Source organism: Leguminivora glycinivorella, chromosome 1 (assembly GCF_023078275.1).
Source record: "Leguminivora glycinivorella isolate SPB_JAAS2020 chromosome 1, LegGlyc_1.1, whole genome shotgun sequence".
NCBI classification, from domain to species: Eukaryota; Metazoa; Arthropoda; class Insecta; order Lepidoptera; family Tortricidae; genus Leguminivora; species Leguminivora glycinivorella.
Window position 1 is genome coordinate 26,282,236 of NC_062971.1, and position 14,827 is coordinate 26,297,062.

General features: G+C 36.7%; 2 protein-coding genes across 4 annotated transcripts in view; one reads left to right on the forward strand and one right to left on the reverse strand.

Annotated features, from left to right (window-relative positions):
- The first annotated feature begins 315 nt into the window (after nt 1–315).
- Nucleotides 316–6,051, forward strand: LOC125235022. Of its 2 annotated transcripts, none has more exons than XM_048141560.1 (6): nt 316–641; nt 818–1,000; nt 1,580–1,706; nt 2,241–2,401; nt 3,136–3,240; nt 4,334–6,051. In XM_048141560.1, exons 1-6 carry the CDS (start codon nt 612–614, stop codon nt 4,364–4,366), a joined length of 639 nt encoding a protein of 212 aa, XP_047997517.1. In that variant the 5' UTR covers nt 316–611; the 3' UTR covers nt 4,367–6,051. The 2 variants fall into 2 exon arrangements, with proteins under 2 accessions (XP_047997517.1, XP_047997460.1); XM_048141503.1 differs by having other exon boundaries at nt 320–641; nt 4,345–6,051.
- The window catches only part of LOC125234901 (inactive pancreatic lipase-related protein 1-like), a 33,657-nt gene continuing 24,875 nt past the window's right edge, over nt 6,046–14,827 (reverse strand). Inside the window, exons 6-8 of one of the 2 annotated variants that reach the window (XM_048141343.1) lie at nt 8,771–8,875; nt 7,652–7,805; nt 6,046–7,181 (exon numbers count right to left, since the gene is read on the reverse strand). In XM_048141343.1, the coding sequence (XP_047997300.1) occupies nt 7,043–7,181; nt 7,652–7,805; nt 8,771–8,875 (398 nt within the window). In that variant the 3' untranslated portion in view covers nt 6,046–7,042. The remainder of the gene's footprint in view (nt 7,182–7,651; nt 7,806–8,770; nt 8,876–14,827) is intronic. The other variant, XM_048141403.1, reaches the window with a different exon arrangement.

Below are 14,827 nucleotides of genomic sequence, written 5' to 3' on the forward strand. Positions count from 1 at the left end.
ATAGACTCTACACTCCTTAGGTGATTAATGTAATAACCATAGTTTAACTTTTTGTGTGTTTGATTTTATTTACTTATGTCAATTTAACATGTACATAATTATATTACCACATAAGTGCTTTGGTGAAATACTGTTAACTTTTGTGTATTTTTAAAAAATAAATAAATAAATAAATAAAAAAACGTGAAAAAGTCCCAGAATCGGGCCCCTTTTGCTATACTCTGACCGCCCCTGTCTATACTACTGTAATGTTTGACGTTATCACGTTAAACTACCGTCCGTAAACCGACTTTACAGACAAACAATTTTTTCTTATAAAGATCGCCATTCATTAATAATACACTAAAAGACAACGGTTTGTCAACAGACGATCGCTTCGTTTGAATACGTGCGTGTAAAATCATTGGAACGAAAATAAAATACAACATATTGTTCATGCGTGGTTGATGCTTAAGCCCCAACTAATGGTTGTCATGTCAACTAGCTATCGACTTTTATCAAGAGATTATACTCGAATTTAATTTTAAGTTACTAAACATGTGTATTTAACTTGTTGGAAACATTGTGCAGGATAAAATTGTTGTTTTACTTTCCTTGGAAAGTTTTATATCATGTCCGTCATCTCCGATCGTTCTATAGCCGTGAGTAATATTACTTTTCTATTTCGAGAAGTAAAAATATTCCGAAAGCGAGAATTGAAAGTTTCAAATGATGTTCTCTACAAGTTATGCTTACTAAACTTTACATGGAACAAGCAATCTAAAATGTATACTTCTGGGAGTTTGGACCGGTTGCTTTAATGTTATTATTTTTACAGTCTCGACCCAGCCTAGAGCAGGTGGTAGCGATTGTAGACTTTATGGAAAAACATAAAACTCTGGCTCTTGGGTTAATGCGAGGACTGGAAGGGCGGGAAGAGAGCAAGAGGTTATGGTTCCAACTTACTAGAATAGTCAATGGTATAACTGGACCTACAAGACCTATGAAGTCATGGATTAAAGTAAGTCAAAACTGTATTAAGTAAAGATACGAAGTTATAAAATATGTAAACAATAAGCAGTTATTTTAATACTTGCACCACTACTTGATTATATTTAGAAGATAGCTGTGTACCTACACACAGAAAATATTCCAATATATTCCACATGGAGAAAAAATACTTATGATCAAATAATTTTTACACATATTTGTACTCCTTAATTGAAGAAACACTTTTTTTAGAAACTTCTTAAAGTTATGAAGATTTTTTTTGCATTTAATATTAGCATCAATTTACGCAATCATTGTTATATAGACTTTACTTAAAACATCAAAATTTGAAATGTACATTTAATCTTGTGAAATTAAAATACAAGTTGATTCTAAAAGTTGCTTAACAAACAATAGTCAGTTTGAGGGGTATAGTCTACACTCTACAGTTTAATTTATTGCTCCTATTACCAGAGGTCCTGGTATATGGAGTAGACACTTTTTATGTTGATTTTGTATTAGAAATAAGGTGCTTGGCACTGTAAGCATTTGTACAAAATAAATATGTGTAGTATTTTGATTGTATTGATAATAATGTTAAATATTTCAGTATTGGGCCGACAAGAAATCCACTGTAAGAAATAAAGTCATCTCAGGTGGAGGCGATCCCAACAGCTTGTGTTCCAATATCGAGAAGAAGATATGGGACCTGTTCCTTGCACATGATGTAGGGAAAAGTAAGTAAATTTGTATTTTTCTAAATGTTTTTGATTTTTGTTTCAAAAACAGTTTATAATCTCATCATTAGTTTTTCTTACTCTCATACAAAATGAGTAAATTTTTGTTTTTTTACTATGAATATTTGTCACAAATGTTGTTAATGTTACCTGTAATTTCAATAAATCATTTTTTGGAATAGTTGATATTATGTATTGGTAAAAAGAATTTACCATAATGAGCACAGACATTATTTGTGATTGTGTATAATAAATATTCCACTTTGTTACTTGTATCATTATATGAATAAACTGACAAAGTGGCTTTATAGCAATCAACAAAGTAGGATGATTCCCGTACTCACATTTACCATATAAAGAGAAAAAACCCCTACTATGAGTATGCATGTAACCCAATTTTAAATTTTTTAAGTTCCAAATTTAAAAGCATAAAAATTGTGAGATTTAATAGTGTAGTAGAAGAAATACACCATATGGATGTTTATAATTAGAAACAATGTTTACACAACTCTTAAAGCAATATTTTTCTTATAGATTCCCGCAGTGCAGTAAAGCAGGAGGCCCACTTTGTTGATGACAGCTTTTACAATGAAGACAGTATGGACGTCAACCACATTGAGTGTGAACCTGTCCTAGCTTTTGAGGAGCCCATGATAGATTATGAGGACCGACAAGTAGCTGTCATGGAGAAATTAGTGAGTGTACTTAATTGTTTATCAAAGTATTGATGTAATGTTCTGTAGCCAGAATGTAGCAGTACACGAGCATGATCCCTGATTCATACAGTAACTCATAATCGGAGGTCGGCGGGGTAAGCTATTTTCCTGCTAGTATGACAGACATGAAAATAGCTCACCCCTGCCAACCTCTAAATAGTTTTTTGACAAGTTTTCCTAGATTATTTTGTTCATGCATGGAAATTGGAAAGGGTGCTGAAATGCGAACTACCTCACTACCACTGTAGAGGATGAGAAACCCATCTCAGAATAGTGCTATCCTTATTTTTTAAATAATCTATAATTACATTCCAACACTTCAGTATTTTCCATACATACATATGAGTACATAAACTCGCGGTGGTATTTCCATTTCTGCATACATGAATTATTAAATTGAGAGCTTGATAAACTAAAATTCAATTGTACTGTTGCTAGGTTTAGGTTTTGTAGTCTTTTTTTTATATACTATGTTAGTGGCAAACAAGCATACGGTCCGCCTGATGGAAAGTGGTCACCGTAACCTATGGAGTCTATGGACGCCTGCAACTCAAGGAGTGTCACTTGCGCGTTGCCAACCCTTTAGAAACTTGTATCTACACTCCCTGATGTGAATTTTATTTGAGTTGTTTTTTCTAAATTATGCCTATGCTCAGACTATTAATGATATCTTTTGTAGGGCAAATTTCATATTTACTTTAAATTGCTTCCAGGTAAAAGTAATGAGCGACCAAGCAGCGGCAATGTCGCAAATGGCGCATGCCACCCTAGTCAACTCGCAGGCTATGGAGCGGTTAGCAGAATCCTCGCATATACAGGTACTATTATTTCTGAAGAAGTTTTATAAAGTTTACTCGCGGATTGCCCCAGCTTCGCACGCATACATATAAACCTTGGTTTACTTTATAAGTCTATCTCTTTAAAAAACCGCATCATAATCTGTTGAGTAGTTTTAAAAATGTAAACATGTATAGGGACAGACAGACAGCAGGAAACGACTTTATTTTATACTATGTAGCCTACATAGTGAAATCTGAAATGTTTGTATACTTGACTAGGGTGCAAGGCCTAGACGACAATTCTGGCTACTAAAAGAAATACAAATAGGAAAACAATTCCGTTTCTGTATCATAATGTTTTTCATATTAGTGTGATAGAGTAAGTGTTTCATTTCTCTGCGCATTACATCCCATCTTGTCTGGGCTAATAAAGTTTTTTCTCTTTTTTATTTATTAATATCTGGGCGACCGACCTTCGCTCGGTTCTATTTTAATATATCACGTCTTTAGATAAAAAAAAACTCTTAACAAAAACAAAAAAAAAAGACAAAAACAAAAACTTAATTGCTGGCCGGGATTCGAAACCCTGACACCTACGATCTATCTGCGTACATTAGACCGACCTCGTACGACTGAGCTAAGCGGAATCGATGCGCGCGCGGCGAAATTAACTACCATATTTTACGTTTACAAACGCGAAAGAAAAACTCATGAAAACTCGAAAATTCGCGTTTTCCGGGATCTAAGGCTACGCTAGATCGATTTTTCACCCCCGAAAACCCGGTCGGTCTCGGTACATATAAATAAATAAATAAATAAATATACAAGAAGTGCTTGTTTAAAAGTAAAAGATAAATGGGCTCTCGGCCACAGACTAGCCAAAGGCAAAGACGTGGCAACGATGGAGTGAGCTTGCCCAGAAGATGCCTGTTCACCCTTGATTCGAAGGTTGCCGGGTTATGTAAGCTCGGAAATAAAGCCGCCGGCAATTTCATTCCTTGGCGTGCGCATAAGAAAAGAAGGAGCAAAGTGCTTCGTGCGAATTCAAGTTTCAAACTAAAAAAAGATATACAGTCTTGGCCAACACTTACTCAGAATCCCCCACTATTTAAATTTCTCTTATTTTAATCAGATGTGTTACAGGCTCGAGCACTGGAGCGGCTAGCGTCCACGTTCGAGAACATATCGGGCGCGGCGCACGACATCCGAGGCTCCATCGTCGAGATCGATTCCACCATGAAGCGGTTGTACTCCACGTCGCCCACGTAGCACAGGTACTTGTGATACAGGCCGCCGAGACATTAGTTTAGCAGTTAGTCCACAGTTCACTATGTTCTATTTGATGCTATGTATAGCATCAGACGGTCAGACGTATCCGATCTCAGCATCAAAAGTACGACAACGTTGACATTTAAAGAAGACCACAACAGTACATACTAGGTACTTATAATAAGTATTATGAGCATAAGCAGTTCATAGGAGTCCATAGGCTAAACTATGCCTGTCGTGTCGTATGATGGGGCCCCTAAATAAAAGTCATAAAACAATACTGAAGGTTTTACCACATACCAGATTGACTTATTACCCATGAGTTGTCGAACAACCCTATATAAAAAAAAAATGCTCTGTATTAGAGTGCAAAAACGCAAGTCAAATAAAAAATAGCACCCATGGCGATGTTTCATACCTGACATTATTTTATTAAGTCATTTCGAAGGGAATATTATTAGACGCGAGAAGTATAGATGTACCGTGGATATACTACTACCCGTTTGCTGCAGATAAAAATAAATTAGGAAATTATTTTTTGGCTGATAGTACTAGTCACATTTATTAATTACGATCTTCGTACGTGTTTTATTGTAGGTATGCGTGCAGTACCTACAAAGCACATTGATTGCTATACTGAACCGTGCCGTTAGTTTTAGTAAGTGCGTTTAAGACAATCAAGCTAGGATCATAAAATAATACACTAAAATCTATGATCGTAAGAAATATTTTTTTATGGGCTTTTACTATTATTGTGTATCTCTCCTTTCTTGGGTCATCGGCCTTTTGAATGTTTTCCCACCATTCGTATGCCGCCGCCATTAAATACTGAAATATGTATAGTGAAAATTTATAGGTGCTTCCCTGTTTTAAGTGTATTTATTTTCTCTTTGAAGTAAATATGTGGCGTTCCAAGCCTCAAGGATAAGGAATCTAAGGATACCCTCCATGTGCATAAAACGTTGTTTCAAAAATATTTTCAGTAATAAAAATAATTTCGTGCATTATTATTTTAGCAACGTATTAAAAAATTAAATGTTTTATAATCATACTGCATAAAATAAACCAGTTCACCTGATCGTTCTTGTGTTTCTAAATCTAAAACATATTGATAACATATTTATTGTAATTATTTATGTATTTTAGCACAAATATACATCGAATATGTAGGTAACTATCTAACTTTTTATGTACGACTATAGTTAATTTCTGTACAGTCGACTACAAAGACATGTATCCACTTTTTCACCTTATTACAATGCAATAAGGTGAAAAAGTGGATACATCTCTTTGTAGTCGACTGTACGTATGTTACCTATCTTAAAATCTCGTCACTAGTTAAACTTAACTAGTATCGTCAATGTGGTAAGCTTGTGTTATTTGCTTGTAAATTTGTCACAAGATGTTGTAACGTAATAGCAATTCGACTTGTAATATAATTGATTAATTAAGTGTAAACTTCTATGTAGATCGTATTACGTTGTCAATATTTAAAAGTATTTAGCCCTTAAGTATTAGCTGTATATTGTACAATATTGTAAATAGTGAAATTTATGAAATAAAACTAAGTTTTAATTATTATATTGTATTTATTACTATTCTTAGTTTTAATACAGTTCTTTTATCGCTAACATTACACAAAATATGTATACAAAACTAGTTTATTGTCAGAAATAAGCTAACATCTTACATATTTTGTTGTCTACCAACATCATTCACACATTATCGTCCATTGGTAAATTAGTAAACGTACCATCTCATGCCTTTTGACTTAAAAGAAGTATCGCTCTACGACATTAAGAGAAGTCTGGTACGTAGCCGAATGGCACAAATGCTCACGAAACGAAACGTTCGTAGATATCTATCTCTATCGCTCTTGCGTATTGGCGTGAAAGAGCCAGACTACCTTTCGCGGTGTTTCGTTTTCGTTTCGCGTCGCAGAAATGCCATTCGGCTACGGGGCCTGATGTTTCAAGAAATTGACACCCTACTTAAAACAGCAGAGAATTTGGCAGAAGGGTATTTTCAGGAAAATATGTTAAAAACTTGATTCTCACAGATCTCCTGGTATTTTTGGGTTTGTTCAGCTCAGACTCACAATATACGGAAAATTGTAGTTTCCACTGCGTCCGTGAAAACAAATCTTACTAAAACGTGACATGATCACGCGATGGAACGGACATGGACGTGAGAAGGTTTTCAACATTGTTTTGTGGAAACACCCAAAAACGAAGCACGTTCATATTTGGTGCTTGAAAAGTACAAATTGTAGCTGTTTTGGGCTTATTAACTTGAAACTGCAAGCTTTTAACATCTCACACACTGTAATATCAGTACTTTATAATAGCCTGTCTGTACGACCTCAATACTAACTACATTTCGATTAATTGATTATTAAATCCGATTTTGGTACCGGGTCGGTGTTGACCTATATGATGTGTCTTTGCACTACGGATAACGAAGTCGTTGTTACTGTGGGTACACCATAGCACTTTCAGTATCACTAATAAAATAATGTAGCTATAATACGATTGGCAGTCCTTCGCGTGGTTAGCACCGCGTTAACGACGTATCACCTGAGGTACTTGAGCAGGCGTGTGAGCGTGGAGCTCCGCCGCCGCCGCGTCATGTTGTCGTCGGGGATGAGGCCCCGGGTCCCCAGGCTGTAGGGCGAAGTGGGCCCCGTCGTTAGGAAATAGTCGCCCGAGGCACTGAAACAAAGGCAGGACGTTACAAAACTGAAGATTGGTCGCATAATCAAGAAATCTTATTCTAGTGCCGCGTTCAGTACACATTAAAGTTATGCAGGTTAGAGCCTTCCGTGAAAATAAATGGTATTGGAGAAATCATCCCAATTTGGTTAAACGTCGCAAGGATAGTTTTCGGCCCAATTTACCTAATACCTACAAGGTTTGGTCACCAAACCGTAGTCTGTGTAGATGTACCTACACAGACTACGATGTTCGACTTAACATTATACTTTTAACAATAGTCAGGGGTAACATAAGACAAAAGAAAATAAAATTTATAGATAAAACCGTGCCGTGACGTCCATAAAAGACTCGCTAGAGTCAGCATGTCGCAACTGTATTAGGCTAAAACCACGAATCGTGTATTAGGTGTCATTCGAATTCCTGCGGATACCTACAAATATGTGTAAGTTAACTAAGGTTCCTCTCACCGCGTGTTGACCAAGTCTCCCAAGTAGACGGTGTGAGCAGAGCGGGCGTGCCTCGCCCACGTGTCGAAATCCGGCGCGAAGGCGCTCGGGAAGGCCGTCGGCGATTGTATCGACTCCACGAACAGCCGCCAGGAGCGGTCGTGGCTGCACAGGTCTGGAATGTCACGTTATCATTTATCACTTATCCATCGATATTATTACTAAATACTTATACCCTTACGTATAGTGAGAATAATGAGCCTTATAGATAAGGAAATCGTGAATGCTTGATGGTTATTAAATTGTAAATATTGTAATTAACACCGACCGCTCCGTTAACTCCTCAACCAGAACGTTCAGAACTGCTTATTACCTAAAATACCGGTTACCAAAGTTAGATTTTTTTGCACTCGCGTCCGTAAGCTTAACTACTTATACTTTTATTCTTCACATAGACTTAAATTACAAACACCTACATAATTATTATGTTAGCTAGGCGTAGTGCTTGTCTGCATTCAGTGCCAATGTTTTGAAAAGCGTAGCTAAGTAAATATTTAAATAATAATAGGTACCTATCTGGGTGAATCAATTTCATTTTGTCATTTGTTGCCACGGTTATATACTTAGTCACTTATTTCGAATTAATTAACAGACATATTTTTACGACAGTCTTTAGTCCTTTTCCTTTACAACACTTAATAGGTCTGCTGGCTGCAGGGACAGTAAGAAATTGATTCACTCATCTACGGAGTAACTTTGAGCTTACCTGTTATTAAACCATCAGCGGCTAACAAGGGTCACAAGCAATACAGATGGAATTAAATGGACATCCATCACCTTCTCAAAAGCATGCCATACAGTATAACTTCAATGGCGTAGCGTAATAATATGGGGTAGTTCATCGGATGATTTCCAGGCAACCAACTTTGTTTGCATGCAAGAAACTACCCGATGTAATTTCGCCATTATATATTACAGTTGGCGCCCGAATTTTATAGTAATATGCTCTTATTCCATTTGTCATTTCCCAAAAACAACCAATGGGCATTGCATCATGTTTAAGCTCGCGGCCCGCAAATTTATGTCAGCGTTCCTAAAGCTAACCCTTGGCCCGTTTATCTTGTGGTATTCTGAACTTACTACGCTGAGTAATCGTTCGCATCTTTTGCATCCGTGTCATGTTCTGAATTTGCTCGGAGGTCAGATAATATTCGGCGAACTCAGAGTTACTATCGTCAAGAAACTCTGAAAATGTAATTGTGTAGTATCAGGATAACTGCTTCAGTGCAATATCGTACATATACTTATATGTATAGCCAGAGAATATGTCATGTGGGAATCAATTTAAAAAAAAATATTTTTTTTAATTCACTAAATTAATACATATCATCACAGTTGAATTTAAAAATCACAGTAAATTATGTGCCTTGTTTGTTTTTGTAACGGTGTAGCACTAGCACTTAAATTAAATAATGAATGCCGGATCTGGCATTATTTTGTGCTGTCGTATTGCACCGTTATCCAACCTGAACAAAAAAAGAAATCATGTTATGTTGGTACTGAAAAACACGTGATGGTAATTTTTTTATAACAGTGGCAGTGCAACATGTGATGTTTAATTTTATAACTACTGAATAGCGTAACATTCTATTTACATCAAACGACAATATTATGTTTATATATAATAATATATCATGTGTATACCCTCCTGTACGATTGGCATGTTTAGCTAGGCTGTTAATGTTAATTTAAGGAATAAATAAAGAATATTGTATTATTATCTCGTTTTTAACGCAGTTAAATTACCACGTGTTGCACTGTCGTGGACATTTCGGTCATGCAATATAATATACAGGGCCGGATTAAGGGTAGAGCGAGTGGAGCGGCCGCTCTAGGCGCTACACGTAAGGGGGCGCCAAAATCGAGAATGTGGAAAAATCCATACAAAAAAATTATACGTTGCGTAGGCGCGCACATATCACAAAATGGCGAGAAGAGTCGGGAATGAATCCAGCTATTGAAAATCTAGAACTGTAATTCAAATTAAGTGGAAATTTGCACCACATTCCCAACATATACCAACACTCAGGGTGCTGTTGCTAGGGCACCGTAAATGGAGGATTCTCCCTTGACGAACCACATGGAACGTTGTGCGACCGAACGACAAAGATACGTAGCTATCCAAATGCAAAAATATGAGTCTATCCGTTAGTCCAAAGCGGAGTTCCTCATAAAGCCAAAGGCGCAAAACGTCTCAGAGGCGCAACTTTGTGTGTCACAGGAGAAGATAAGCGAACTTCAACGCACGAAGATCCCGAAGGGCACTTAGTGGCAAAATACCAAAATGGGCATCCCGACAGTGAAGATCGAGTCCGCAGTTAATCTCTTAATTAACTCTTAGCATCATAAAAATAATAGTATTAGTCGGGAACATAGGCGCCCTGTGAAGTCAAAATACCCCAAAATATGCCAAAGACGAAAATTCGCGCTCGCTTCGCTCGCGCTCACTATTTATATCAGTTCTCTTTTAGTTACTTAGGAAAAATTCCGCGCTCGCGTTTTCATTCCGAGTCTGCTTTCCTGAATTGGCCACTATAGTACTCCATTTTGTTTGTTATTTTATGTAGGTACATGATATCCACGTTCAGCCCCACGTAACTATACTAGGGTGTGACTGAGAAAGTTCAAACCTTTGTCCCTTTCGTATGATGAAATCCATAAATTCTGTATTATAAATATGACGGCATTACTTACTATGAAAAAAATTCCGCGCTCGCTACGCTCCTCGCGCGTTTTTTCTTGCATAGTAAAACTTCTTGTCAAGAGCGCCGAAACTCAAACTCGCTCTACCCTGATCGGCGGCACGGGCCGGCGCTGATAATATATAGTATATATTCTATTGTGAACTTACTGTTTCTGAAGTGCTCATGCTGCTCATCGATGTACTTGAACTATCTGTGATATCGATCACAGCAGAGGCTTGGCTTGTCTCTCGATTTTGACTGCCGGGTGGTGAAGAACTCGATTCACCGTACGATTCACTAAAATCACTGGTGGACTTAGGTCTTTCACGGTTTTTAAATAAACACTGAACGTCACAAGGTGTTTTGGGACATTTGCCTAAATGGCACGCGAATTTTGTAGCGTTTTTAAATAAATACACATTATTGCAGTATTTACAACAATACGTGACTTTATTGTTCACTGTGTGAGTAGTAAAATGTTCAAACACTTTACTTTTCGGTCTCATGGTTTGAGCACATCTACGCTCGTGTTACAAGCACCAGATATATTGGATAACTAATAAGTGCAACACGGTAAATGCTTTTGGAGGAAGCGAGATTCCCATGGCACATCACTACATGTAATCGAGTCAAGTCAATTAAATATATGGAAACATGAATCAGTACTTTTCTTATCACAGGTTTACGGTTGTTGTTGGTATTCATACGTGACTAAGTTATTGCTTGGACATAAAATAATTTTATACAATTGTGTAATTTGCGTAGGTATTAACTAGATAAAGACTTTTCTGTGACTTCACAGGAAAGAGAAACATTCACGTCGCCAATTTTAGGTAGATTTTTAGTTCGATTTTTTTTCTTATAAATGGAACGGTTTATCAAATAGTAAGAAATTCACAGCTGTATTAAGAAATATAAACTGATACGGAAACGGGTCTCATGGGCTACTTGATAATTTTCTCAATAACTACGTATAGCTACCTCCCTGTTGCATATTAAATTATGGTTATTAATAAGTCAGGAATGCAAAAGCTTTGAATTCATTAAATTGCTAGTAATCAATGGATACTGGAATACCTAAATACTATCTTAACTACTATAACTGGAAATGTATTTACTATACCTATATCGTCACTGACATTACAGGCCTCTACTACGTATATAACTACCTGAATTTTATTAGATATCTGTTGGAGTAAGCTTATAATTGCAGTTTCATCTTGCGTGATTTGATCTAATCGTTTGTTCACGATTATGATATTATGATAATGATAAATTTTACCTCTTTAGTATGTTTCTGATGAAACAATAATTTCGAACAGTAAATCTATCAATTTTGATGTGTTTCCATTTTATGAATGACTGCAATTACGTTGGCGTTGCCCATTAAAGGGTTTAGTTATTACAAGTGTCTTTCAATGTGTTGCAATGGAATTGGCTCTCGTTTTGCCTATATCTGTGTACATATCTTCAAAGTACAGGGACGGCGATAAGCAGCTCTGCAATTATTAAATAATATAGTGTTATACAGTGCGTAAACGTAATAAGGGCGATAAATGAAACCAGGCATATAATTCAATATTGTTATCATTAATTAAGAGGTGTTTTTGAGTTACTCTTAAGTTTCAGCCTATAATTAATTTTTGAAAAATTTCCCAGCAGCAATGTACTGTAAACGTGGTTGCGATGACAATCAATGACAACTGTCAACGAGCGTTTAACGCGAGTGTGTTTGCATTACGTTGCGGGCCGAATTAATTTGTATGGATAAAAAAAATATTTCAATTTTAAGTAAAAGTTATCTAATTCCATTGTTTATGTCCTATACTCACCACCGTTAAGAGGTTCGCCCGTATTAGGTTTACACCCTGTATAAGTTTATAACGAATTTACCTACTCGGAACATGTATCATGTCGTAACTCGCAAAAAAGTATTTCTAGGATAGTTGACCCTTGATCCATGTTTTCTTTATTTCCTAATTTTTATGTATAATATGTATATTTACCGGCGCACCTACACATTTACATCTTAATCGATTTTTTCGAGTTATTGAAGATAATGGGCCATTTTTTCAAAGTTGTCCACCCCACTTTTTTTTTTTGGATTTGGAAATTTTTATGTGGTTTCCCCTCAGAATCGAGAGCTCTTTCAATCCTAATAGGAGAAAAAAAGTGTCCCAGGGTTTTTTTCCCATTCCGTTACCATTTTTTCATACATTTTGTATGGCGGTAACGGAATGGAAGGTCTGAAATATGTATGGAAATCTTGGGACACTTTTTTTCTCCTATCAGGATCGAAAGACCTCGTGATTCTGAGTATAAATCGCGTAAAATATACCCATGTTACAAAAAAAGTGGGGTGGACAACTTTGAAAAAAATGGCCCTAATACTCTGAATCGTGCATCTTAAGTTAAAACTTAGCAGGTGGAAATTAGCTAAAATTACGGCATAATTAATGGAAGGTTTTTTTAAATATGTACGTTATAGACCGAAGTTATTTTTCATCAACCCTCCCCACTCCTCCCTCCTCTGCGTCACCCCTCTACCCTCCCTTAAAGGTCCGAAAATGCGATTTTTCTCGATTTCTGACAAAACTGTTGAAGATACAGAAAAAGCGCGTAGGAACGAAGTAATCCTTAATAAATTTACTACAAATCATTCATTAACACTTTGGATCTAGCACTTATAGTTTACGCGTGATCCGTCACGAAAGTTGGTCCTTTGATGCAATCTTCTTTAGTGAATGTTAAGTTTTCGCCCAAAATGCATACGAAATCGTCGAAATTTGTTTGATATAACTAAAATATTGTAACTCATGACTAAAATAAAATTAAGGGGGAAAAATCACTACCATGGGTGGAATTTCCAAGATGTCTTGGAATTCCAGTAACTATTTAAGACGTAATATTTTCACGGTAGTAGTCGCTAGGAGTAACTTAACATTCACTAAAGAAAATTGCAGTAAAGGACCAACTTTCGTGATGGATCACGCGAAACCTATAAGTGCTAGAACCAAAGTGTCAATGAACGATTTGTAGTAAATTTATCAAGGATAACTTTTTTCCTACACGCTTTTTCTGTATCTACAACGGTTTTGTCAGAAATCGCGAAAAACCGCATTTTCGGCTATTTAAGGGGGGGAAGAGGGGTGACGCAGAGGGGGGAGGGATGGGGAGGGTTGATGAAAAATAACTTCGGCCTGTAATGTACATATCCCAATCAAAAAAAATCTTCCATTAATTATGCCAACATTTTCATACATAACTTTCCAGAAGCAACGGACTATTTGGTGATGATCACAATATAACTAATGATCATATTACTTTGTCGTCGATGAAACATATATTCGTATACCTATCGACTGGACTAAGAGCCCAGAGCCGACTAGACCTTCCTCATTTTCTCAAGGATGAAACTTTGAGAGAATGTAGAGTTAATATCGACGTTTAATGTCTGCATATCACATAGTTCGGCCCGTTCGCCATTTTTTTGCTATAAGGTTTTTAACCGTCGCCTCATATCTCAAGAAGGACGGTTATCAAGTCGTCTGTATGTTTTTTTTTTTTATTTTTTTTTTATTTTTTATGTTTGTTCCTCGATATCTCCGTCGTTACTGGACCGATTTTGAAAAATTTTTTTTTGATTGAATGTATATGCATACAGATTGGTCCCATTTTTCTCAGAACCCAGTTCTGATGATGGGATCCTGGAGAAATCGAGGGAACTCCTCAAATCTGAAAGGCATACATATGGTGATTTTTGTGTTTTTAAAGGAACAGCATGCATTTAGGTACGGAACAGTGACATTTGGTGCAGTGGAACTGCTGATGATGGCCAGAACGGAACTCTTCAAATCTGAACGGCACGCTTATAGTGACTTTGGTATTTTTATACGAACAGCATGCACTTTCGTCCAGAACAGTGACATTTGGTGCAGTGGAATTTCTGATGATGGTCAGAACCGAACTCCTCAAATCTGAACGGCACGCTTATAGTGACTTTGGTATTTTTATAAGAACAGCATGCACTTTCGTCCAGAACAGTGACATTTGGTGCAGTGGAACTGCTGATGATGGCCAGAACCAAACTCCTCAAATCTGAACGGCACGCTTATAGTGACTTTGCCATTTTTATAAGAACAGCATGCACTTTCGTCCAGAACAGTGACATTTGGTGCAGTGGAATTTCTGATGATGGTCAGAACCGAACTCCAGAAAACTGAACGGCACGCTTATAGTGACTTTGGTATTTTTATAAGAACAGCATGCACTTTCGTCCAGAACAGTGACATTTGGTGCAGTGGAACTGCTGATGATGGCCAGAACCAAACTCCTCAAACCAGAACGGCACACTCATAGTGACTTTGGTATTTTTGTAAGAAAAGCATGCATTTAAGTTCAGAACAGTGACATTTATTTAGTTATGTTTGTTAAGCATAAGTTTTGAAGTCAA

Excerpts from the sequence above, each read along its gene's own strand:
- LOC125235022 (XM_048141503.1), top strand. The coding sequence starts at position 612 with ATGTCCGTCATCTCCGATCGTTCTATAGCC. Across the intron at positions 1,707-2,240 it reads TGCACATGATGTAGGGAAAA|ATTCCCGCAGTGCAGTAAAG; the intron begins GTAAGTAAATTT and ends TTTTTCTTATAG. Across the intron at positions 3,241-4,344 it reads CAGAATCCTCGCATATACAG|GCTCGAGCACTGGAGCGGCT; the intron begins GTACTATTATTT and ends GATGTGTTACAG.